The sequence below is a fragment of the Boleophthalmus pectinirostris genome, unplaced genomic scaffold (genome assembly GCF_026225935.1).
Source record: "Boleophthalmus pectinirostris isolate CB_2022bp ecotype Guang Dong unplaced genomic scaffold, ASM2622593v1 HiC_scaffold_4, whole genome shotgun sequence".
NCBI lineage: Eukaryota > Metazoa > Chordata > Actinopteri > Gobiiformes > Gobiidae > Boleophthalmus > Boleophthalmus pectinirostris.
Window position 1 is genome coordinate 15,027,367 of NW_026571353.1, and position 27,996 is coordinate 15,055,362.

Sequence of the window (27,996 nt, forward strand, 5' to 3'; positions counted from 1 at the left end):
CTACTAGAACACAGTAGAACAGTATTCATGGCAATTGTTGAAGATAAATTGTGACACTTTTATTGCACATGAAGTTGTTGAATCAGGTCCTGTGTCACAGCTGGCACAATGGAGGCCATTAAGTTCGTCCGTGCCACTGTGTTCTCAGTACTTTAGCCTCAGATGCCCAAGATTCCTGTATTCCCAAATCAATTTACATACTTCACTCATCAGCCAGCAATCTCCACCAAAATAACACAAATCAACCACTTCTCCTGTCATCCCCTCCACTGCTAATGATTTAATCACCACTCAACTCCCTAAACATAGAGCCTATAAACAAAAAACAAGCACATTCCTGACAAAAATAGATGTTTTCGCTTGAACAGAGGAGGGCTGTTACTACATAAGACAATGGCAGAAAACCTTTGCCCCATTCGACTTGACATGTGCCATCTGTCAGAAGTGATAATACCATACAGCTAATAGCAGGTTATACAGCAGAGGTGCTTCCATTTGTACTATTTTTATATAGGGCTCTCCATCGTCACCTCAGCCACAGCACACAAAAGAGACTTTTATTACTACCCGTTTCCAAGCCTTAAAAATATGTCTTCCACAACAATAAGGTAATTTTCTCCATGTATCTTCTGTTGCCCAAAGGTCTGGCACACACCTTTGCTGTGGTTTTTTAGTTAGTGTGCAGCAACAATGCAATTTTTAGAGCTAAATTAGGAAGTCTCAGGATTACAATACAGTTTTAAGCCTAAAGAAATAGTGTCTTTCAGGGACAAGGACCAGTTTCATTTAGTGTCTTTTTGTCCCGTTGCATAGAGACCAAACTCCAGGTGATACATCAACCAATGGCAAAAGGCCAGAGACGGACACAAGCGCCAAGGTTGGTCGGACTGATAGTTTTAAGTGTAGCCTTAGCTCTTGCCAAGTCACCCACTCTCCAATAAATTACATGTTTACTGCTTTGGCTGGTGACGCTGGCTTAGTTGGGCATATGATGTCAGCGAAGCATTACCATATCTAATCAGGTACTATGGCGTAAATGGAGCTCATATTTCATCTTCATAAAAATAAAATACACTAGAGACATGCATATCTAATAGTTATAGGCATGTTTATGGACTTCAAACTCTGAAAGCTTTAGCAGTTTGTTTTTCAATAGCATTTTATTTAATGTAATCCTTTTACGATGACATGCGCTTTTGTCAACCCTGCGTCAGAAGTTATATGGCAGTGAATGTAATGTTATTCTTGTCATAGCATTTACAATAGGAGGTAAACTCAATCATATAAAGCCATGCACGGTAATGTTAAGTGCATGATGTTGACTGGAGAAAATGACTTCTTGCTATCATTCACACAGACAGACATACACAAAAAACAATGCATATTTTGTGGTAAGTGGTATGTAGATGGAGATTTCTGGACAATGATTTACAATATTCTACAAATGGTGTTGTTAAAAGCAGTTGAAATGATAGCTTATTAAAAATCAAAACATATTTTTTCCATAGTTGATTACGCAGTTTGGTAAGTTTAAAAGGGGGTATCAAGCTGAAAACTGGCCATATATTCTTATCACGTAACTGCCGCCCCATAGACTATAGATTCAAAAACGGACACATCCTTGTACAAAAGAAATAAATCAATTATGGTAATAAAAATAAGAGTAAAGTGTAAATATATATTCATATTTATAATTTTCTAACTGTATTTACACAATGTTACTGAAGGACTCAAGTGAAAAGCAGTTTGGAGTCCTTTACTATCAACAGACCAATGGCAGATAAACAGAACTAGATCAAAACCTGATATATTTAGAATCAGTCTTTTGATTTTCCAACAGAGGAATGCCAGAGCGTTGCCTGAAAGTCTGCTCTTTTTTGACAATGCCCAAGCATAAGTCAAAATCAAAGTGCCCTTTTTGCATGGTAGCCAAATCCCCCCCAAAGACAGAAGAAATGGCTATTTCAGTCTTCAGTCCATGTGATTTGTCCAATGTTCATCTTGGAATCTTAAACTCCTTTTTTTTTTTTACAGTACATCAGTTATAGCTTCATTACTGGGAGTATGGACGTGGGTGAGAGCTGGATAAAATGTTCTGTTTGGAGATGAGGTATCAGCGTTTCTTGATGGCTGCCCCGTTGGAGTGAGGGGGGAACTTTGGCAGACAGGGCTCCTCTGCACTGGCCTCGTGGGAGAAGACTGAGTCCTCACCAGATGAACAGGTAGAGCTGCGCGTGTCGGGGTAACTGGGCGAATATTGGTCCAGGGGAACAGAGAGCTCCAAATACTCCTAAAACATGAAAATAAATATACGTATAAGCAAGAAGAATGACTGAATTTGTGGAAGGCTATAATATTGACCTGGTTTGACGACATGGCCAAGCAACGGTCCAAGTCCTCCACGAGCTGTTTGAATGTTGGTCTTTGTGAAGGAACAGGGTGCCAGCAGTCCCTCATCATCAGATATCTGCAAAGATGAAGATAAATGCTTTACTTAAAAAATGATTTTTACTGTCTTAAAACTTGAAAAACAGAACTAATTTATTTTAAAGGGGCATTGTGTCCGTCAAATGCTTTTCTTAATGGAGATGTTATTGCTTTGTCTGGAATGTTTCACAGTATGGCACTAAAGCTTTCTATTTTCAAGGTGACCAAACCAGACCAAGTTACAGGTCAAGTTACGTGACCCTGCTCACAGGCAGAATGGTTGATTTTCTAGGTATTTTTGAGCTATAAAACCATCTGTAATTGAACACACGTAAGGTAAATCTGTGGAACATTCTAAGCAGACCAATGGCATGTAGAAACAAGCAGGTGACAGACCCCCAACCAAAAAGTTACACAGTGCACCTTTAAACTATTTGCAGTGGTCCAAAGTTATTTCTCACTAACCTGCATCTGTAATATCCTAATTATTCACACAGGTTTATAAGTGCCAGAGGTCAGAGCACAGGTGTCACATCATATTGTATAAGCAGCTCTTGAGGTCAAAAAAGTCTATGTGCATGGCGACTGTCCTTCATTGCCCAAGCATATTCAAATTCACCAATTAATGTGTACTTCATCTTGGGTCGGGCTCACCACACTGCTTATGTGCACAAATTACCATATTATTATTAGATTATTACAGAGTAGCTGATGCTAAAATGCAAGTCTTATAATGCACAGAACAGTGTGTCCTATTCGGGGGGGTTATGCATGTTTTATTGGCAGCCACTCAAACAATGGCAGAGGGAATTATTGTGTTGCTAAGCACCTTAGTTTTTATACCATTCTACAGACTGTTTAAACACTGACATCATCTTAGTTTATATAAAAGGAGCACTGCCCTATATTCACAACATTACCATGTAAGAACTGAATTAGGTCTCAGTGGATCTTATTATTTGTTCTACTGTCTAGAGCTGATTTTTTATGTGAGAGGCCTACTAGAATTGTGCAAACCTGAGAATGGGAAATTAAAGAAAAATAAGGCAATATTTTCAGAAGTGCTTTCCACTGATCAATAAAGTTGTCCCTTTATGAATCATGTCAGTATCTCTCTAAATGTCAAGTACACGTATTTAATCAAGCACAACAAATTACATCTAATGATGTTTTACTATGTTTCATTAGTTGCTTAGTTGCTTTATTAGTTACACTGGTTGCGAATTTTATGGCTGCAGATAATTTTAGCACTGGCTATTTATGTTCATACAGATGACTACAAATAGTAGACATTAGGAAACACAATTACAGAATAGGATAATGTAGTAATAAACTCAGTGGTATGGGTAAAATAATGCTTAAAAATGTATTGTGTAATTTCCATGGAGATGTTAATGTTATTGCTCTGTCTGGAATATGTCACAGTATGATATTAAATCTTTCTATCTTCATGGAGACTAAACCAGACTAAGTTAGAAGTCAGATCTATGGAGAAGCAACCCCGCTCACAGTCAGAATACCTGTTTTTCTAGGTATTTTTGTAGCACCTGTAGATGAATAAATGTAAGGTAGAGCTGTTTAAAGTCACACAACAAACAAGCAGGTGATGAACTCACAACCGCAAAACTATATAGTGCACCTTTAAAACGTGATATTATATTGCATGTTAGTGTTCAGATATTTATATTCTATAAAAAGAAAAGACCAAATAGCTATGCAGTTACTCAGGGTTTGAATATTGTTACCAGAAGTAATAAGAACACTGGCATGGTAGTGGTATGTTGGCTGTTTAAAAACTATTTCTCCTTTGGGATCTAATGAACAGCATAGTAGTGTGAAAAGTGAGAGGAAGATGAGTTGAGTTTTTCCTTACAGCTCATGGGTACACGTTGACGGCTTGTCCATGCGGTGACCCTCCTTCAGCAGCTTGAACAGCTCCTCCACTGGGACCCCCGGGTATGGAGAGCCCCCAAGGGTGAAGATCTCCCAGAGTAGCACCCCAAACGACCAGCTGCAGACACAACATGCCAGGAAAAGACAGGAAAAATGTCTTGAGAATTTAACCCTTCACATGCATACCACAACATTTACTGCATGTGGTACTTACACATCACTTTGGTGCGTGTATATCCGGTCAAACAGAGCCTCAGGAGCCATCCACTTGACTGGTAAACGACCCTGTGTGAGAGGTATAGGTTAGTTCAATCATCCATAATGATCTTATTTTACTACAAAGTCGAAGATTAAACACAAATACAGAGAAAATCTAAAATATACAATATAGTATGGAGAAATATCTGTATAGTCTAGAAAATACCATATCTACTATTAACATCCAATATGTCTATAAGCACTCTTCACATAGAATAGATTATGAGTGTGCATTAACTTACATTAGTGGTCTTTTTATAATAATCGATGTGGTGAATATCTCTCGCCAGGCCAAAGTCTGCTATCTTCATCACATTGTCTTCCGTTACCAAAACATTACGAGCGGCCAAATCTCGGTGGATGCACTGCAGAAAAACAACAAAAACACATTATTAGACTTAATCATCCCGGAAATCTGCCTCTCAGTCCCGAGGCTTAATGTGATACCAGCTCAGAAAAAACAATGATCAGATAGATTATTATTACATCACTTTACCTTCTTAGAGGCCAGGTACTCCATGCCTCGAGCCACTTGGTAGGCGCAGGATACCAGGTCTTTAATGGACACGTTTTCCACTGGGACCTGGTCTGGGTTATAGCAGTACTCCAGGCCCGGAGGTCGGCGGGCTCGCAAGTACTCGCGCAGATTCCCTTTAGAGGCGTACTCCACAATCACATACAAAGGACCTGCACATAATGTGGAATTAGTCCCAGAGCAGTCATACTCATAGCTAACTGTTACAGTGCTACATACAATAGGAAGAGAGTATGTGGCAACTTTTTGTGTTGAGATTAAAGATAAAAAATATTTTTTCAAAATATCACAGTATGAAATTAGGCAAAATTCTTATAATATGCATTTTCAAATGGAAAGGGAAGAAAGCTACTAAATTGCCCACCCCAACATCAGATTAAATTAATAGTATTTTCATTATTTTGAAGGTCAGGACCTTGGGCAGAACGGTTTTCACAGATGACTGAAAGAAACGGCCAAACCAAAGGTCCACTTATTCACCAAGAGATGGATTTGTGGGTGTGACTGCAGCTTATTTATGCTGGTGGAGTCAGCAAGGGAGTTTATTTTATTTTATTTTTTTTCAAGTCTGACAAGACAATTTTAGCAACTAAGTATTCTATGCTGTCTGTGCATTGTCTTGTAAAGAAGGGTAACCAAATGTGAAGGTCAAGTCCCTATTCACTCTCACCATCCTGAGTGCAGGCGCCAAGAAGATTGATGATGTTCTTGTGCTTCCCGATAATCTTCATCATCTCCATTTCAGAAATCAGGTCTGACAAGTCCTTCTCTGTTGCATCAGCTGAGAGAGAAGAAAATAATCAAATCAGGAACTTTATTTATAAAATGTTTGTGGAAAAAAGTATTCAATGTGAACGTGAGATATGTGAAAATCTCTAAGTGCTTTCTAGCTCTTTCTCTGACTATAAATGACACTTTTGCTCCATCATTGCCCCTCTGGCTGCAGAGTTTAATGAACATGTTTTTATAAGTGATGTCAAGGGTTCTCATAAATTTTATTTCTGCTCTCCCATTTTCCTGTTGGCTCATATCCAAAGCAGATGCACTAGTATCAAGGCAATATATTGAAAGAGAATTTCTTTTCCCAAAAAAACATCAGTCAATTACAAAACTAGCAAACTTACCTTTCAACATTTTGACAGCCACTTTGGTCACCCGGTTCGGTTTCTCCTTATCCAGACCCAGAGCCTCTCCCATCACCACTTGACCAAAGCAGCCTTCACCCAAGGGCTTTCCAAGAACAAGTCTGAAGTGGAAAGAACAGGAAAACTACATTAACACATTTATAGATTTGGCACAAACATTTTAATAGTATACAGACGGATAAAGTGTAATTTTTATTTTTAAAATAGCCCCTATTTTCAGACCAACTTTACTTTTCTGGGCAGTGTAGTCAAATTTCTTCATACTTCACACTTGCCTAAGGAGTTGCCAAGCAAAACAAGGAGATAGATAAAGTTACTGATGGTAGGGATGCACTGATAACACTTTTTTGAAGACCGATATGAGCACAGTATATATTAGTATAATCATTTCTGTACTTGCCAATACTGAGTACCAATACTGATACTTCAACCCCCCACCCCCATGAACATACACTGAGCATCCAGGTTATTAGCCATATCCCTGTCATGGCAGTATTTGAGATATACCGTTTACATGCGCACTAAGAAACAGTGCGCATTTGATCCCTGTGTACATGATCAAATGTAGTAGCCCGGTTTCTTTTGAGAAATAACAGTGGTGGAAAAAGTAAAAGTTAAGTATCACAGGAAAAAATCTACTTAAGCAAAAGTATTTTTATGCATAAGTATAAGTACCCATTAAAATAATACTTAAAGAGTAAACAGTAATTTCATGCAGAGTTTGAGCTCTAATAACACTTCAAATGTAATGATTTTGTTCAACAAAAAAAAAAAATAAATAAATAAATAAAATTGAAATGATATTTTATTATCATTATCCTAGTGTTTAAATTTTTTTTTATTGGTCAATATGTTTTTGTTTGCCTAAACTATATATGAAATTAAAAAGTATCTTTAAAATCTACTTAAGTAAAGTACAGATGGCCAACATTTTTACTTGAGTACAGTACTTTTACTTTGTAACTTTCTACCTTTTACATAATGAAGATTTAATAGACATACCTGTCACGGGGCAGTTCCCAGCGTGGGTCTTGGGGCAGTTCGTATTCAGACACTCCTGATAACATGGGGGAGCCGCTGGAGGAGAGGCGAGATGGGCGCACCAGCATCACTCCTGAGTGGATGGAGTTGCTCGACTCCACAGAGACCTAATGTGAAGAGCAGTGACATTACTCTCTCGAAGCGGAACACAAAATCACTACAGTCAGATTATTCCTAAACTAGTGAACTATGAGAACTGTTAAAACACTTACTGTGCATACTCTCATCAACCTGATGGACAAGGGATTATATTGCAAGTTAACAAAACAACTTTTACATGTAGAAAGCAGGCATAAGCTTCCAATTAAACAGGACAGGAAAACATGTTTACTTACTAGAAATACATGTATTTTTATTTGTAAACATTTAACTGGGTGAATTTGTTTTGGATTGGACATTACATTTGTTTACTTTGAGATGCATGAAAGTGCATGCTTGAGCCATTTGCTCATAATATTACATTTTGGGACATATTTTAATAGTACTATATTTGTAAAATGACCTATGCTAAGAAGTAAATATGCAAACCCCCTATCTACTTTCTGTTACCTGTCTGCGCAGAGGGATGCTTTTGGCCAGCTTGTGCACAGCCATCTGGCCACTGAAGTCGCTTTTCTTGGAGGAGGTGCGGATCTTGACGATAATGGTGATGACAACCATGATGATAATGAAGAAAAAGCCCACACAGTAGATGACCACCTCTAGGTACGTGTGGTTGGCTGGAGGATTAGTGGGTACTGCTACATAGGAGGGTAGGGTGACAAGACATGTGTCAGAAAACAACACATAGACCATACAGCTTTACCTGTAGATGTACAGTTCAGTGCACAAATTAAAAAGGCTGACAACTTAATTACAAGATAGTGTGTGATATAGACACAAGGACTGAAGATACAAAATTCACCTGAGATTAATTATCACTACTGAGATTTGAGGGTTTCATGGCTCATTTCACCAAGACTGAAAAGAGTTTACAATCAGATTTAGGCACAATCCTACTGCAAGTCATGAACAGTCCCACCCAAGTATTACCAGTGAAAGTATACTATACTGTGCCAAAATGCAACCAATCCCTATTATTTGTAACATTAGTGCACTCTTAATATTTTGTATTTAAAAAAATTGCACTGAGCTGTACATGTAATGATGGAGAACACACAGTCACTTTCTCCCCAGAGTCGAAAAAGGAGAACCTGTATTATAAATCTAAAGTGCAAATACGGTTTATGCTCTGTGACTAAACATTAGCAAAGGAACCAACTTTCAGACAAGGACTCCAAACTTCACACATATCACACACATTATTGAATTTTCTACTTCATATTTCATGATTATCTGTGTCTCAGCACTATATTACAAAGCATAGCTCATTGCTACCCAAGATAAGGATCATTAAGATTGGTATGCTCATTTTTACTGCATTTCTAAGGCATTTTAATAAGTTGTGTGCCGGTGATTCAAGCAAGTGTAGCGTGATAAATTGTGTTTTTTTCCTCCCGTTCAGAGAAAACACCAGCGTTTATTAATACCAGTGCTCAGAGTGTAATTGTTTCCATGTTTAAGGGTATCGTGCAAGCCTTGGTTTTGGATATGTCTTTGTGGGGGAAGAGGGGGAAATATAATATGTCAAACAATATTTGAATAGTTTAAGATCTAACATCTGTCTCTCTACTGAGGTCATATAGTCCTGAGGTGTTGGCAGTCGGACTTTTCCCATCTCCATATATTTAAAACTAAATAATGAACATTACAGAATATTTTATATACAGCATAATGTCATTATGTTATTTTTACATCATGCTTGACAATGAGTCCTAAATGCTGCATGCTGGTTAAGTTTCGGAAATAGTTTAAGACCACAAGAGGTAATTCTAAAGAAACAACTAGAATTTTGTATCGTGGCTTTCCCTTTGGATCAGTAGAGTTTGACATTTTAGAATTGTCACAACAATCTATTTTAGCTTGTACAACAAATTTAAGTAAGCTGCTGCTCAAATTTACAGTGACATTTTCAAGGAATAGCCTGTACTCACAACATGTTACAATATTAATTTGATTGCTTTATATTGGTGGCAGAAAACTCGTTCAAAATTCGTTCAAACCCACTACTGCCATTATCCCAAACCATGGCTGCCATACCAACATTGTGCAATCACAACCCTAACCGAAAACACCAACTACACAAGTGCACTGCTCTTGTGTGGAGGGGCTGACTGACAAGCACTTTGATAATTGGACAAATGCCCATTCGGACCCTTGCGAATGGGACCACTCCAGTTCAGAGGGGCAATTATCAAAGCTCTCAGCAGGAAATGACATCACTAATACATGTCATTTACCCAGCTTGTCAAAGAGCATCAGCTTTTCACCAAATCAACACCAATTAAAGAGCAGAGAGTACAGGGAGTTCAAAGTGGAGTCTCATTAGAGCTGCCAAACAAGCCTTTAGTGATAGTGACATCCTACCTGCCCCAGACCAATAAATGTAATGTCATATGGTTTGAGGCGAGACACTGCGGGGTTACTATTTAACCTAAAGAGGACACTTACATTTTACTTTGCTTGCATCAGTCATAATGTTGACTATAGTTTAAATGTTTTTTTGTTTTTTTTTTAATTCTTAAACAATATTGGAAATACTGCTTTGTGATGTTTTACAAATAAAATGGCCCCAAGAATTAAAGCAAAAAAAAAAAATTGTTTATAAGCAGGTACAGTTAGAATGTCTTTTGCAAACTACAAGCTTTGACTTGAAGTTGGAATTTCAGGTGATATCCTAAGAATACTTTTTATGTAAACTTATGTATATGCCATTTAATGAAATTTCTGAATTTGAAGTGTCTCATCCTGTGTCTCATAATTGTTGTATTGTTTGGCATTCTGTGTTACAACGAAACAGCAGAGCATGGCACAAACACTCCCATCTTAACAGTTTAGATGAGGTAAGAACCATGCTGAGCATTCAGACAGAAGAGAATTTAAGTACAGTAACTTGCCCTGGCTTCCCCACACATTTTTCTACAGAGCTGAGGTTAAATCAACCTCGTTCTGATAAATGCGATAATGAACGTCCAGGCAGAAACGAATAAAGACACAAAGAAGAAAATAGAAGAAAGACAGGACCACTGATACCTTCAAAAATGGTCAACCATGCAGAGTGATGAGAGTACCCGATAGAATTGCCCGCCAAGCAGGTATACTCCCCAGCATCCTCAAGAGACACATTTCTCAGTTGGAGGACTTCCATTTCCTTGTCCGTGGTGTTAAGGCCAGCGGTCTAGAAAATAACAAAGGAAGAAGACCCAACAAGAGGCCCAAGAAGGAAAAGGTAACCATGAGTAAAAGCTTTTGAAAGAGAGAGAGAGATCAGAGAAGAGAAGAGCGCGGTTATTCTTGATCCAGCACCATCGGCCCCAAAGGCACCACCAAGAGCCCACTGCAGAGGTCTCTGTCAGGGAGAGCCCTCCAGCCTGTTAGTGGAGGAGCTGTTAGAGAAGTCCAGACCTGGGCTATCCCATCACCACATCAACACCTCGTCTCATCTCTACATGCACGAGATGGTCACCATGGAAATGTTTGCAGCAGAACAGCACACAAGCACACATACACACACACTCACACATAAAGAGCCTTTCTACCATCTTTGGACTACCTTAACTTGAACTTACCACACTTTATTGTTAAGTCTGTCGCTTATGTATTAAGGTGATTGCTCGGATGGACTGCTCAAGAAAAAGTTTTGAATTTTGAATGAGAGTCCTGGAGGCAATAATACAACTCAATCTCTTATGCTATTATTGTAAGCATGGCTAAGTAGAGTTTTTTGGAGCTGAGAAATAGAAAATAGCCCTTTAGTACTAGAGTGAATTATACTAAGCCTCTTGATGGAAAGTGGGCTCGTAAAAACATAAAAACAACAGTAGGAGAAGGATGGGTAGGAAGTGTGGAAAAAACACACAAAACTTTGAAGGGCAGGGGAGTGGCAGTAATAGAAGAAGATGGCAGAGAGGCCCTTAATTAGGAGGGCACAGCTCAGGCACACAGACAGCATAACCCAGGGTCTAAACACTCTCAACTGTTCTGCTGGGAATTTTCCATAGCGTCATTTACAGTCAGGAGCATCGAGGCAGGAGAAAAAAATGAGGGGAGGGAGGAGAGAAACAGCTTGTCTAGGGGCTTGAACATGGCCCTATGCTTCCAGGAGGCTCCTCTTTTGGGCATAGCAGCAGCAGTGGTGATGGTTACCTGAGGGCTCATATCTGGTGACAGTCAGCCAGGCCGACTGATTGGCTTCTCCTATATAATTGGACACTTTACATGTATATTCCCCGCCCTCCTCCTCAGTCACATTGTAGAGGGTCAGCACCTGAGCATCCGAACTATTGACCCCAGAATGCTGGAAATAAACAACATGTTATGGGCAAAAGACACAACAAAAACATTTGCGTGAATGAAATAAACTGCAAAAACACATGTAAAAATTCAGCACTGAATGACAAGCAAGTGGTTGTATTGTGTGTTCTAATACTGTTTTTTTTTTTTTTTTTTTTTTTTTTTTAGAAGAAGTATAATATTTGTTCCATTTTATTTCTACTAATTGCAAACCTTGCACATAGTAGAAAGGAACATTATAAAGCAAATCTATCTTGCCAAGTTATTAGGGAGAATTCCGATAAAGAGTTCCTATAAAAATCCTATACCAACAAACATGCTACTTGCTTGCCATTTAAAGCATCACACAGGATTGACATTCTTACGGATGTATTTTCTTAACATCATAATTGAATATAGAAACCATAAATCTGCGCATCTTCTTCATACCTTAAGCACGCGGACGTATGGGAGGCCGTTGGGACCCACGCGGCTGCCATTGATCTCAATGTGTTTGAGCCACTGTATGTGAGGCTGAGGGTCACTGAACACTTTACATTCAAACTCTACATCACTGCCCACCACTGCTGTACGGTTTGCAGGCAACCCGGCCTGAAGGATCGGCCTGTGAGGAGAGCGCTCTGTAGATGACAAGGAAGCCCAATACATAAAAGGTTAAATGTGCATTGTGTAACTTTTCTGGTGAAGAGTCAATCAAATGCTTTTCTTGATGGAGATGTTATTGCTTTGTTTGAAATAAATGTTTCACAGTATGGCTTTAATCTTTCTATCTTCATGGAGACCAAACCAGATCAAGTTACAGATCTATGGAAAGGCAACAGTCAGAATGCTTGTTTTCAAGGTATTTTTGAGCTACAAAGCCACCTGTAATTGAATACATGTAAAGTAAAATCTGCTTAATATCAAGAAGAGCAGGGACATGTCCATGGAAACAAAAAGATGACGGAAACAGAACTGAAAAATTACACAGTGCACCTTTAAAGATGAAAACAAAAAAAGTGATTTTTTTTTTTTTTTTTTGCTAAAGTAACTACATATTTTCAAAACAGACCCCCAAGGTGACATAAAAATAACAAAAGCTTAAGCCAAATAATTATTTAAGTTATTAATGTTGTTTGAAGTTGTCAACTGGGTAATGGGCAATTAACATTTCATATTGATGTTCTCGAAGTACCGTACTTATGATGCCACATTTGTTTAAAAGGTTTTATGTCCTTTTGACACTGGCTCTGATGTTTTTTAGAGAAGGATTTAAAACGGGGAATTCTGAGCAGTTTAATGATCCGTGTGTTATCCGGTTGACGTCTGAAAAGTTTTGAGGGTGGCTACGCAATAAAGCAGGATGTCTCTTTCAAAGAACCGGGTTAAACCTGAGCAGTCTCCTTTTCAAAACTCACTCCAGAAATGCTGAGGCTTCATTGTGGTTTTGAGTTTGTGACTTTAGAGTGAACCATTGCAGTTTTATAAGGGATTATTCAAGGCGTTACCCAGATGATGAAGAAAATGTGGACAAGCATATATGAAAGTATTTAATATGCAAATAATGAGCACATATGTTATGTATAAATCAGTCTTTTCTAACATTTAGTTCCTACTCAAATATTTTGGGGTTTACAAATTAACAATTAATACAAATTAATTTGAAGCTTTGAAATTTGAGAAGTGGACAACAAAAAAATGCTCTCCACAGCACAAAAATTGCTATATTCTGAAAAAACAATAATGCCATCAGGGCACCAAATTTTGTCAAAAGAGGAAAACTATCATTGCTTCAAGGAATAATTGTACAATTGATAAATACAGCCAGTGGACATGAAATGTTCCCCTAATTATAGAATCATACTACTGCTTTTTTCTGATATTATAGCTCAAAGAAAAATATAGATGGTAACGGCAAAATTACAATATTGGCATTATACATATGCTTCGATGAGAATTTAGATTTTAGAAGCTAAAACTAATGATATTATAAAGATGATATAATAAACAATACAAATATTTAAATAGATTCTTAGATGTACTCCTCCTCTGAGATTGTGACTGTATCACATTATAGAATCTGAAACCAACCAATTTTCATGATAAAGTTGGATGTGTGCATAATTTTATATAATGCTACCCTCATTCCCAAAACACAAAACCTAAAAAGGGAAGATGAGAGCTTATAGTAATAGCAGGTCTGTTTAATCTTATATGATACCATGTCATTTTACAGGTTAGGCTGCAATTTCTTTCAGGGAAAATAATTGCCGTTTCTGCAGCTAAGCATAAAGTATAATTATGAACTATAAATGGATGCAATCACTTTGAGTGCCTTGTGTTAAATATAATAATATTCTCGAGGAGGTTTTATGCCTGAAGTGTGTGATGGTAAACATTTATCAGAGAGGTGGTAGTAAAATTCTTGTTCATGAGTTTGTGTAAATTTATATATGATTTTGAACACTCTGAGAATGATCCCATTGTAAGAAACAGCAGGCTCACTGTGACTGTGTGAATCTTCAAATAAAATATACAACTTACCGACTACATCTAATTGGTAGGTATGGTTGATGCTGCCGTACTGATTCTCCACCACACAAGTGTAGTTGCCTTTGTCTGAGGGCACTACTGACTCCATGATGATGGTGCCCACCTGGTCACGCACCTATAAACAAAAGGTGGGATTTTTCAGTTGGTAAAGAAATTTTATTGAACCACTCATGTTCAAACCAATGTGATCAAAAATGTCCGCTGCTTAAATAAACTAAATCAGGGCAAATCTCAGAATGAAACAGCCAAAATAAATAGGATTAAAATTGCTAGTCAATTTTGACTTGAAGAATGACAAGATAAAACGTAACATAAAATCACAAAAGGCTGAGTAATACCAAAAGAAGCCAGCATGCTGCCGGATGTACACCACAGTTTGACACTGTATTATAGAACTGCCAATTGAATTATGAGATTAATTATGTGTGATGATGATTTAACTATCCTGCACCACTTCCTTCCTGACAACACCCAATGATTGACAAACCGGATCCTAACAAAACACAGGAAAATGTTGTTTTATATACATCTGCCCAAACCTGTCTTAGCCTTGTTAGCCCCAACTCAAGTCTGGTTCTTTTTCCAAGACATGTTATAATTTTTCTTCCATAAATCTGCCAAGACCGGCAGTGTGTGATTAACCAGACAACCTCTAAGGCAATAGCAACATCAAACCTGCAAATCCACCAACCATACGGCGGGCTCATTTAGCTAAAACGTGATGAGGGAATCCAGCTGCCTACTGCCAGATGTGTTGTGCTTGGCTTCATGCATGTGGTCTACATTACTCAATCCCTTCGTAGAGATATGAACAATAGATGCCTTGGCCATAAAAGCTGAACGCAGGGGGAATGAGAGACGTCCCATACACACATGGCACCTAGACTGAAAAACTGAAGCCAGATGGGGAAGGTACTGCATGGTTTAATTAACTGTAAAATATTAATCTTAGTTATGTATAAATCTGTATCAAATGCTTGTCTTCATGGAAATGTTATTGCTTTGTCTAGAATGCCTGACAGTATGGCATTAAACTTATCTATTTCCATGGAGACAAGTCCACAGGTCAGACCTCTGGAGGGGTGAGCTTTGTACTATTTTTGACCAGTAAAACCTCTTAATTGAATAAATGCAACATAGATGAGTTTAATGCCATACTGTGAAATCTTTCAGGTAAAGCAAACATATCTCCACTGAAAGTTACACAGTGCAACTTTAAGGGGTTATTTTCAACACAGTACTTAATAAAGATAACTTACTGAACTGAGCAAGCATCAACAGTAGCCTTAGTTCACTGTGTTTTAATTGTAATAATGTACAGCACTGTGTGGGGCCAAGGGCAAAAATTACTAAAGATTAAACATCATTTTATCAGTAGTAGTAGTGATGATGCTTTGGTTTCAGTTTGATTTCTTGAAGCCTCTTAGTCCAAAAGTAAAATCTGACATTGCAGGGTGGAGACGGGCAGCTGAGAGGAAACTCCTAAATATGCTCCAGCTGTGGAGTTAAGACAGGCTGTAGTAACACAGGACAGGGCTGGACTGGTCTGCACATGATGGGATAAACAGATGGAAGAAGACGTTTCCCTCCGTTAACATGTAAAGTATCCCACACACCTGCACAACAACGGCCTCAACACACACTCATCGCAAAATTTTAAGGTACATAAAAACACAAGATTTACTACCACCAATAAACAGTGTCAGATCACAAAGACCAGCCAAGAAGTAGCTTATTCACTCTCAAAAGAAGCCATTTGGAGTGATAAGCCGATATCAGTAATGTTATCAGCAGTAAACTTTAGTGACCACAACCAAAAGTGATAAGGAGGGGGAAGTAGAGATACACTCCTTAAACTTATGAAACCAAGTAAACAGACTGACTGACCCAGACAGTTGTAAAATTCTTATCAATATTACATGTTATCAGCATTAACAACATATATGAAAACAGTTAGCTTATAAATAAAAGGATGTCAAAAAAGGAAGTCATTGTAAAACACTAGTTATCAAGAGGTGGCTGTACATTTTCTGTGGCATAAAGCAAACTGAAAAACAAAAGTAAAACAAAAAATAATAGGGATGGCTTAAGTCTCCCACACAACTGGAGGTATTCTTAATATGGTACTGTTTCATTAGAAGCATTGGATTTCAGCCACATTGTTTTTGAGGTCAAATGTGTAACTTGTCTGGGTTTTCCACTTTACAATCAGGGAGGGGTTGGTGATCAGATATAGAGATGAGCTCACCATCGCCTCCAAACAGGTGAAGATGAAATGCTTTGCTAAAGTTGAGTAAATTGTTTACCACATGGGCCAGGTAATCAATGGTGTCTAAATTATTGTAATGCCCCACTATGATTAAGATACTCCATTATGGGGCACTTCAGATCCTTCGGCAAACATATTGTACAGATTTTCAATGGTAGTATAACCTGGAATATGCAGAGGAAACATACACTGAGGAACAAACAACACAAACCTTGAATCCTCCTATGCGATGGTCCCTCTTGAACTCCTTGCCGTTCTTATACCATTTGAGTGTTGGCGTGGGGTTACCACTGGCCTGACAACGAAACTTTACAGTCTTACTGGCTGGCACAGCGTGGAGCTTTTTCTCCATTTTCCCTGGTTGAACCCATTGAGGAGGCATAGCTAAAGAAAGAAGAAGGTGGTTGGTGTTGGACATACAAAAAATGTATAAATAACAAAATCAAGATTTTGAACTATTAGGAACTGCGTCACATTTAGGGTGTGCACAGAAAGGTCAGCATGCCTGCCACACTCTTTGTGGTTTGCCCAGATGCTGAGGTCTGAGTGATGGTTCTTAATAACATTATGTGACACAACAGGTTTACCACTGTTACTCACTATAGTGCTTAAATGTGTCATTATTCTAGTTATTCATCTCTGATTCAGACCTAAATCACTTTCCCATTAACCACCAACCTATAAGAGTTGAAGGAATTAGATGACTCATTTAAGGGAAACAATGGATGGTTTGGATCTAAATATTTTTAAATGTCACTTACGCATCTTCTTCTGACTGCCCAATAACTTTGCTTCCTCTGATGAAGACTCCTCATCTTCATCATCATCTTCTGATGAAGCCATAGCATCAACTGCAATAAAAGCACACATATTAACACATTTCTTGTTTTCAGAATCCAGCAGCTGGCAGCAGTCATCCAATAATCAGAGTGATACTGCCACTGTGTCATTGGGCAAAACATTCTCCCCTACCCGAGTACAAATGCCTCGTGAATATGAATTGATAGATTTTTTGATATTTGATATTTTGTTCAAGTTAAATGTTTTAAAAGACCATGGGCATGACCATTTATTAACAGGCTTAAAATATCCTCACCTGTAACATTGAAGTAGAGGCTGTGGTTGCCAAAGGTGGTACATGTGTAGAGCCCAGAGTCTGTCAGCTCCACAGTCTCAATCTCCAGTTGTCCATTCCGAATGTGAGTGTGTTCACCGTCAACTATCACCACATTGTCTTTGGTCCAATTCACCACATGGTCCGTGTCCTTTGTTGAGCAGCTCAGGGCCAGAGGGTCCCCCAGTAAGAGAGTGTACGGTTCACTTTGTGTTTCTATAGGAACCAGAAGAACAAAAAAAAGCTGTTATCAAATCTAGTAAAGCAGCTGTATCCTTTGAACAAACGTTTTTTATAGGAAATCTAGGAAATATTTGCAAACATAAACTTTGATTTTATGTAAACTTCACTCAATAAAAAAAATCTTCTTTACCCATTATGTGACTTCTAAAAAAATATATTTTGTACATTTTGTACTTTTTATATGTCTAGATTTGCCTCTATCTTTTATTTCAAGAAACTGCACAAGGTATTGGACACTACTTCACATAAAGTTTTCACAAACACAAAGCCTTTTTCTCCTTGTATCCACTGTCCACTTTCCCCATCTTACTTCACCTGTAAATTCAATTTTATCCCAAATTAGTCAAAGCCTGTTGTGGGGCAGGGTGGGCCGCAACTACTTTACAAGCGGAGCTGGAATTTGATTAGAGCAGTGAAGAGCGGAGAGGCGTCACAGCACGAGACACCTGAGCCCTCCTGTGCTAAATGACTACGTAGTCCACCGGGGGAGGGGGGTAACCCAATTTTGCTGACACATCGTCCATCACAATAGTGTTGTTTTTCTGAGCACAAAGGCAGAGAGATCGCCACTGTCCAACTTATGTAGCATTCTTACTGTTGTATCAGCCTAGCTGCTACAGGTCTAAAAATAATGCCCGGCAGGATCTGTTAACAAGTGATTTTCTTTTACAACTTCCTACAGTACAAGGCCTTTCCTGAATGCATTAGAATACTTCCTCCAAATGACAGTCACATAAAAAGCACTATACAATCATTTAACTGATGATTGTAATAGAAATTTATATAAACAAACCACTAAACATGAAAATAAAGTGAAGTTGTACAAGATAAAGGTTTGCAAGAAAAACAGCAATAATTTAAGTACTTTACAGTAATAGGAGTAATTGTGAAAAGTAAAAGTTACATGATTTAATATACAACCTGCTGACAGCACACATATGAAATCATGGACATTTGTTTGGCCTTGCACTTCCTCTACACAGGAAGCATAACCATACCGTACTCCAACTTTATGTCAACATAAGCAAACCTGCAATGTAATCCCTCCCATCGTCTCAACAAAAGACTCCCAAACAATGAGAGGTCAGAGGTAGCACTGAGTAGTGTAGAACAGTGTAGGAGAGTCCAATTCATTTTACACCATTACCTTCAAGTACCTCAATTATTATTATTTTAAAAAAGTAAATAAATAAAAAGACATAATTATTCAAATATAAGATGAACAATTTCCCACATAAAGGCTATGATCATTGCAGCATTTCCTACATGGAGACGAAGGCTGTTGTTTTGTTTTATAATCCAACTTTAAAAAGGACATCTCTACGGAGCATGTGCAGAAGGCAGAGGGCTTGCAGAGGCAGGTTCTGGTGCCAGTTGCTATGGTGACCCCACTTGGGCCTAGTAAAGGTATTTCCTGGATCACATATGTCTGACAGGGCTCCTAATCCCAGCAGGAAAAGGGGGCCAGGGGGTAGGATCAACTTTCTCCTCCAAAACAAACTGAATAGGGGGAAGTAGAAGAAATGTTTGAGCAGTTTTAGAGACAGAGGGTGTATTTGGAAAACGCTGTAAGTCAGGTCGAGAACTATTTGCAATGTACTAGGAGTTGCCTTGGGAACAAACGCCACTGATAAGACATCCCAGGTTATTTGGTTAAGGAAGACTGCACAAACGGAAGATACATGTAATTCAAAAGGAGGTTGTTTATCTTAACAATAGTATGACATAACATTTTACATAGCCATAATCAGCCAATACCAAAACCTACCAAAGCTCATAAAAGTGTTCAATCTGGTTTCAACACTTTGCTAAATACAAATCCAAGTACAATGGGAGTCAAAGATATTGTTGTGGTTAAAATTAAATACAAATGAATAACACTAAAATCATAATTGCCTCTCTCTACATGGTTTGATAAACATAACTTGGCATATGCCTCAAAAGTTTCCAGTATTCCAGGGGGTTCACTGATTAGATCAAAATGGATTATGGGCAATATTTTATTAGTACGGTGCCAAACTATAAAAAGATCTGTTGTCTTCTTCTAAAAACCTGATTGGCATGGTTTGAAATCAGATAAATGACATGAACCTTTCTCAATTTTTAAGAGTTCTGAGCTAAAAATCAACAGTGTGTGAATAAGGGGAAAAGGGCTTGGCACCAGTCATTGGAACCTACTCTGAGTACAAGATAGGAAGCAATATGCTGCATGAATGACTTGTGGGATTTCCTGCCCTCTTTGCAGTGATGGTTGAATGCAGTGACTCCGGACGGTCGAGGCCTTTTCCTTGTGCCACACTGAAAAAACATTGGCACGTTCCTCCGCTAATTTAACCAGAGCAGAGTGAAGGTGGGTGACGCATAAAGAGGATTGATAAGAGACAAAAGGCGAGACTAGCAGGAAGCCAATGACTGGGACAAAGGCCATTAGCAGAGCCCCAAAAGTTCACCAGTCCACCTCAGCAGTGAATACACCCCAGCATGGCCTTTTCAGTTTTAAATGAGACACAATCAACATGAATTAGCACTTTGAAGCAACATGGAAAACTAGTCCGTGCCAATTTAGTCACCAAGCATTCAGAATATACAAAAGATAATTGATTTAGGACTACCATGTCAGAATGCTAATTAGACTTAAAATTAGACAAACTTTATTGATCCACAAGGGAAATTATTTGGACACAGTAGCTCACAGATCACAATATATTATAATAATTCAACTTGCTGACATTTAATTTATTTTTAGTAACACACATTGGACATTTGAACTTGGAAGGAGGAAACGTTGGTAATCAAATTATTATTTTCGTTTCTAATCTGGCTCTGAAGACCGTAGATTAATTTAATTGTATAGGGCTTATTATACAGACAACAAAACGCTTTTAGACAAATAAAGAGGCACGCATGAACCAAAGCCATTTGAATATCACTTTTTGTTTTCTTGCACGGAGACAAAAGGAATGCAGCCAAATGCATGTGCTGTGATTGTTTGTGGACAGCTGAAACCCTCCGTCACACTGTGGGGAGCGGGGAAAGTGACCTAGAATTCACAGGCTGGCAAGTGGGGGAGCTGTGCATAGATAGTACCTGGCCATTTGGTGATTAGCAGCAGGGCGGGGTGTAAATACTTCAACCTACCCCCATCTCCACTCCTTCATCACAATGGAAATTTATGACACAGAAGACAAACATTCCCCTAAGAAACTCTATCCCGAGGCAGGAGGGGTGGGCTCAGAGTAGCGTCTTCTTTCCTCTTTTTCAAAAACAGGCTAATTTATAGTTTCCCTGGCAGTTAACTCTACTCTCAGTGACAACAAATACCTTTTCATTACAAAAGGAGAGGAGCAGAGCTGGACGAGGTAGCATGGCTGCCTTGAGGCGACACATGGGACCCATTTACTCCTCCCTGTCCCAGAGTTGGCTCCAGAGCAGCTACACCAAGTTTATTTTAGGGCTTAAGACCCTACAGAGACCCTCTTTCCTAATATCTCTAATTATAACGTTGAGGCTTTATCATATCCAGTGGCTGCGCTCCACTTCCGACTGTAGAGTGTAAACATCCCAATTCGCTGCCCACACGTCCAGCCGGCTATTACTCTGCTGGAGTGCTTCCAAGAGACACATTTTTAAGGATTTGGTTTCAGTGGCGCTTTTCCCTTTTCAGAACATGTCTTGCAGGCAAATCAGGATGAATACTCTTTGGAAAATAAAATTAATCTTGGAATTATAGCAAGTAAAACATGTATATTTACATCAGCATATCCAGTATATTCAGAGTTTCAACAAAAGTGACTAAAAACTCCTATCAGGAGAAATACAAAGGTCATAGGGCCATTGAGGCAGTATTATTTGGTTAAACACATAACAGTAGCAAATAATTTTGTTACAGCTATACTTTATGTGTAATTACATTTTGGAAGTAATATTGTGATTGCTTCAGAAGTTAATATGTGCTCTGACTTCCCATCTGGGTGTTTCAATAGTACATATTTGGATACTATATAATCACCACCGCAAAAAAAAAAAAAGAATGCACAGAGCGTCTGTGGTGAATTTGTTGCACTTAACAAACATCAGACTGAGGAGAAAGGGGGAAGTGGGAACACGCACACTACAAAGGGCAGGCCTCAGTGTCCGTGTGGCCTGGAGTGTGTTAGGATTACATTCCTGCACAAGAACAAAGCTCTGATTATCACTGGTCTGCTTCTCAAGGCAATGGGCCAGATAAGACTGCCCCAGTGAGTCCACTCGGATACAGGGCGTTTAATAAAACTCAAACCAGGAAACAGTATCCAGCTATAAGTCAGAGTGATCTTGGTCCAGTCCCAAGCATTGATAAACTATGGGTGCACTGCTACACTGAAGGAAGTCAGAATGTTGGGTTTTGATATAGCCATAGCGTAATAATACTTTTACTTAATTTACTTAAAAGGTGCATTGTGTAACTTTTCAGGTGGAGCGTCCGCCACCTGCTTGGAGATGGCATTGCTCTGCCTTGAAGGTTTCATAGTGTTACAGTTGGATTTAGAGCTCAAAATACCTAGAAAAACAAACATTCTGACTGTGAGACAACTTGCCTCTCCACAGATATGACGTGGTCTAGTTTGGTTTCCATAACGATACTGTCAAACATTCTAGACAAAGCAATGAAATATCCATGGAGAAAGGTATTTGACGGGCCTTCCACCGGAAAAGTTACACAATGCACCTTTAATACTTTGACAGACCTTGTCCAACTCATTTCCTTTCCTAAGATACCATGCATTATAAATAAACCTTTCGAATTTCAAAATTAATTTATTAAAAGGTGATTTGAAATGGATGACGATTACAATTCAATTCTCATATCACTATAAAAAGTTCATGAGAAATACCAAAGTCCTTACCTTCATCTGTGCTGGCCAGTCGGCAGTGCATGCTCAGAAATTGTGTGCATAAAGCCAGGAGCAGGAGTAGACAATGCCCCGTCAGCATCCTGAACAAGGGGCTACGACCGTTGGCTTCTCTGCGACCGCTTCTCCATTCAGACGTGGGCATCAGCAGCACGGCATGGATACTGCTTCACTACACACCCAGAAATAAAGCAGAAAATTATTAGAAATAAATGTGCAAGAGAATATTACATATTTGGAATAAAGTAAGACTAAAACCTAAAACTAAACCTGGACTTAACAAATATATGATTAGGAACAACACTATAAACAATATAGTATCTTTGTTATGTCTGTGGAGCTTTGATTTTGTTTTGTTACTGGTACTTTTATGATAATGATGAGCTGATGGAAAATGCCTACATTTTCCTACATTTGTTGGCATAAAAACTTTTGCAATATGTAAAAGCAATACTAATCTGGTGAAGAGAAAAACATCGCTCCCAAAGTGTCAGAATTTTATATTGTGTCTGCATGCACAAAGATAGTATTCCACTAAAGAGGTTTTACAAAACATTGATAAGAAAGTGCCTAGTGGCTGCTTGCTCTGTCAGTTGAGAGTAGAAACATGCTGCTCACATCTCTGGATAAAGACGTTTTGTTGTTTGACTCTTGTGGTCTGAGGTCATTACGACTATCACCATAAAAACACTGGCCCAAGTTCACTTTCACAGCTCCACAGTCTAAAGGATGAACCACAGCCTTCACTACTTCTCATCCTACGTCAACTTTACAGCCAGTGACCCTTGGCGCAACATCTGTGGACATCATCAGTAAGATACGGACATGCACACTTGGTCCTGTCATCTCTCCTATGTCCTTTGAAGAATTTGTTACGCAAAGAGGGGGCAAAGCTATGTGACTCCATTTACTCTTTTGGTTCTCAACAGTGGGACAGCTACCAATGAAGGCTTGCTCATGAGTTAAGGCTGGGCAATATAATAAAAAATGAATCACATTTTCTTTCCTCACATTGATTCATCACATTTTTCAATTTCATTTTGTCTTATTAAAAACAAATTTCGTTGACTTAAAACACACTTTACATTAACAGAAAAATGCTTTTACTGAGAGAGCATAAGCTGTTAAAAAGACCTTTGCATATCAATGACAATTACAACCGAGTGAATCTCAATCTTGAAATTTCATTCATCATTGCCCAGCGCAACCTAGAGCCTGTCCTAGCCATATATTTAATAGTTCAAGATGAGGTTTATCCTATTTTGAATTTGGCCTAATCCTGGTTTTGTAGTGGCTTAGACCAAACTTTTAAGATGTTAGGGTTAGATGCCTTTTATTCCCAGTTTAGACCTAGACTGATAGACATCTTTTACTGTGTTGAAGTTGATATTTTGAAAACCAAACACAAGCTGTAGCTGGAAAAAAAAGTATTAAATGATCATTTAAGAGAAATCTGTCATCAGGAAGTTGGTGTAGTGCCTTAAATGGCCCCCACAGAGATCATTTGCTCTACAGACCTGTCACAAAGTGCCAAACAAATGCTTTGAATCTTGACTTTCAAGACAATAATGTCCCAGGCCAACTCAAAACTATAGCTCTATATTTTGGTCAGACAAACCCCAGCTTGGTCAGCCCTTCACACAGACTCATGTTCAGAAGCAGCTGTGGTTTCCTTTAAGCGGTAATGGCTGCCTCTGTGACAGTTCATTTGGAAAACATTATTGTGTGTTCCCCCACAAAACCAATTGAATTTCACTTTCCAAGAACCAAAGCCCATGCAGTGTCGTAGCAGCTGAGCGGGGTCGAGGGGTCCTGAGGGGATAAAGAAAGCTTGGTCATCACTGAATTGTGTAAGCTGTGAGTCAGAATTTGGGACAGCTCCAAAAAAACAGTTTGTTTTGCCCAATAGACGGACCAAAGAAAGACCACTACTCCTCGCCATGGCAACCATTGATAATTGGAAGAGGAAGTGGCGCCTTTAGAAGTATGACACTGTGCTCTGTCATCCTGTGGGATCAAGAGTTAAACATACTCAATGCCTTAGTGTCCACACAGAGGGAGCACTTCACACACCAGCCATCAAATTCATTGGGGAGATGAGAGCTTATTTACAACTATGTCACAATTAGAAGTACTACATGTCAAATACACAAAATCTTTCCCTTTAATGGTGTTCTAGTTTTTTTTTTTTTTTTGGTTGTTTAAAAATAGTAAAAATCTTGATAGACAGACTGATAGGTTTTACCTAAAATACATCCCGAGCAATGACATTACAACTATCTCCACCAGGCCACCAGACCAAGTTATAAACCAGATCTGTGGAGAGGCATGGTAACTTCGAAGTAACTTCATAGATTACAAGAAGAGGCAGGGTGTTTTCCAGTAACAGCATACGATATGGAGTAAGAGCCATGCCATACTGTGGAACATTCCAGACAAAATCATTATATCTCCATGGATGCAAACGCAGGTGGCTGACATCCCACGATAAAAGTCACATGGTGCACTTTTTATACAATTTTAATGTTAATGCAAATTCAAATTTCCAATGATGACATCTTTACTTATCCAATCTTAGGACAGAACAAATGTGGGCACTGTTTGTCAGTGACTTTAGAGTTTTTCACATGAGTCTAGTCTAATTACAGCCTCTACTGTTCCAACTATACTGACAGAGTTTCCAGGTTTGGGGAGAAACGCTCATTAGTCACTGAACAGGAAACAGGCTCAAGGATTGTAACGAACTAAAGATTGAAAGCTGCCAGTGTTCTTAACCAGTCCAACTATTCATGCTTTCTCATTAGAGGCTTTTGGTACCTGACTGACACGTTTACCAATTGTTGTACTTGTACTTCCATTTTATGGTAGAGTAACCAACGAGAAGAGTTCAGACACAACTAAAAGACCCCTCTTAACCTGAATTATCAAATGCAGCCATTGTTTAGTCCAGGGTTAAACCTGATTAGCTTGTCTTGACTCATTTGGCCAGACTTTCCACCAATAATATCCCAGGATATGCCTGCAAGTCATTATTTCACAATACTAAGCTCAATTATCACATAGTTTTTCTGAAGCTGTGCAGTCCTAGTTAACTGGACAGATGTACCAGACACTTTGAGTCTCCCTCATTATAACCACACAAAGGTTACAGGACTAACCCATAACATGGCCAGCACAATAATTACTGTTCACTGCCATCCATGCATAACATTCCACAACTCCAGTCTGTAGCCCCTTTGCTCAATCTGCCCAGTGTGTAGACTAGACGGTACCCAGGTTTTATATAGGGCCTAGAGACACAAGCACTCACACATTTTGTACAACCAATGGCAAGTTAAATAGCCAGTTGTGTGCAGTCCACAGAGCCAAAAACTGTCCTCAAGTGATAGTATTGTTACATCACAACAATATTACTCACCCAGGAGTAAAAGCTTTACAGTGACTTTGGATAATGCTAGTCTTAGAAGTTATTTGAATGTTACTTGAGGATGTGTTACAAAGTAAGGAAAATCTTAACTACTTGACTCTCGCGTCTCTCCTGTCCCGAGGCTACTATTTTCATAAAAACAAACATCATTACTTCTTCCTTTTCCACAGTCTAGAGGTTTGTCCATAGAGATCAGGTGTCTTCAGATCACACCTTAGTGCAAAAACAATTAATGTCAAGTGAGCTGACACTATACCATTTGGTTGACACCCTGATCCCTTTCTGTCTACATACAAAAGTACTGTGTGTGTTTTCCCAAGAGGCTAATGCAGAAACAGCCCTGAGTGTGGATGTTTGTAAAGCATCCAAAATACATTAAATAGGGAATTTAATGAGTTCAAGTAATTGTACACAGGCACAAAAGCAGCTATAAACTGTCTGGGTGAGTAATAAGAAAAACACATAAGAAGGACTAAGCCATCCTCACACCATTTTATTACATGGATTAAAAAGTGGATGTCCTCTCTTTGCCAAAGGGTAAAACTAAGTGAATTGCCATGTCTGGTGCTGGCTTCATTTGGATATTAGACCTTTTAAACTCAATGTTGAACTCCCCGAGGACAAGCTGCACTTCCAGCTCAAAACATCTAGAGCTTTTACATAACATTACGTTGCCTCACGTAAAAAGACGGTGACTTCACAGATGATGGTTGCGTGTTATTTTAAATAGACCACAAAAATAAATTAAGCAACGCAATAATGTAAAATTAATATTACATTTCACTCGTATTCCTATAATTATCATAAGGCGGGCCAACACAATATAGTAAAATAATAGACTAATAAATTAAAGGAAAGGGAATAACTAATGCCCCATCTTTTTCTCTTGGTAGGTCCGTGATTTGCATTGGTTTACTTTGATAAGGCGGGATGGGACAGTTTCAGAATTACATTCAGACCTGCCCATCAAACTTCAATTGAAGTAGCTAACTCTGACCAAAATACTGCGTATCCAACAAATACAACATTTTTAAACTGCATAAAAAAGACACAACCAACATCACATAGTTGTTGACAGTGGATGGAAACGAAATTAACGCAGATTTGACCAATTTGTGTTAGTTTGTTAACAGCGTAAATGCTCGAGCGTAAAATGGACTCACCTTGGTGGCTACTACAGAGGAACAGACACTCGATGCTTCTGGTAATGGAGACTCCAAAACTGAGATTTTGGTTGGAAAAAAAAAAAAAAAAAAGCTTTCCTGAAAGTTTAATTCCCAGACAAAACAAGTCGGCCGCCCGCAGTACCAGGTAATCCAAAAGAACAACCAGCATTCAGCGAACAAGTTTCAGCACATTTGTACCAAACTTCTACGAGACGAAAAGCCTCCACTCTCTACCGTCTCCTCTGTACAATCCTGAGACAACAACAGTGCGCAAAAGTGTGGAAAGTATGCACATTAGAAAAGCAATGCTATTTTTTCTTAAATATGACAGATATTTTCTTGTTTGTTGCTCTCAAACAAGTCTGAAAAGTACGTGCGTGCGTGCAGGCTGTGGGTAGTCCTTTTATCCCAACTCGTTTTGCTCGCAAAAGTCCGAGTCTCCCTGCTGAGAAAAAGATTAGTAATGTAAAACTTCTTTTCTCTACCGAAACACAAAAACAATAAACGGCTGATGATTTACAAAAACTAATAGATATTTTTAATCCGTGTTGTGATCAGTCCTCGCGGATAAATGCAGTTAAACAGCGAGAGTCCAGGCAACTCCAAACCTCCCCCTGAAAGCAGAGAAAATGCGCATCCTCGGGACAATAGTAAAGTCATAG

At 38.7% G+C, this 27,996-nt stretch overlaps 1 protein-coding gene across 2 annotated transcripts; it reads right to left on the minus strand.

The window, feature by feature from the left end:
- Window positions 1-102: 102 nt before the first annotated feature.
- On the minus strand, window positions 103-27,943 carry fgfr1a (fibroblast growth factor receptor 1a). Of its 2 annotated transcripts, none has more exons than XM_020928301.2 (18): window positions 27,332-27,943; window positions 22,736-22,913; window positions 17,589-17,822; window positions 17,254-17,343; window positions 16,704-16,876; window positions 14,215-14,338; window positions 12,121-12,311; window positions 10,432-10,576; window positions 7,849-8,039; window positions 7,261-7,406; window positions 6,238-6,359; window positions 5,784-5,894; window positions 5,075-5,265; window positions 4,821-4,943; window positions 4,535-4,605; window positions 4,301-4,438; window positions 2,362-2,467; window positions 103-2,290 (listed from the first exon to the last, which is right to left on the minus strand). In XM_020928301.2, exons 2-18 carry the CDS (start codon window positions 22,884-22,886, stop codon window positions 2,114-2,116), a joined length of 2,484 nt encoding a protein of 827 aa, XP_020783960.1. In that variant the 5' UTR covers window positions 22,887-22,913; window positions 27,332-27,943; the 3' UTR covers window positions 103-2,113. The 2 variants fall into 2 exon arrangements, with proteins under 2 accessions (XP_020783960.1, XP_020783959.1); XM_020928300.2 differs by lacking the exon at window positions 10,432-10,576 and adding an exon at window positions 11,545-11,695.
- Window positions 27,944-27,996: the final 53 nt, after the last annotated feature.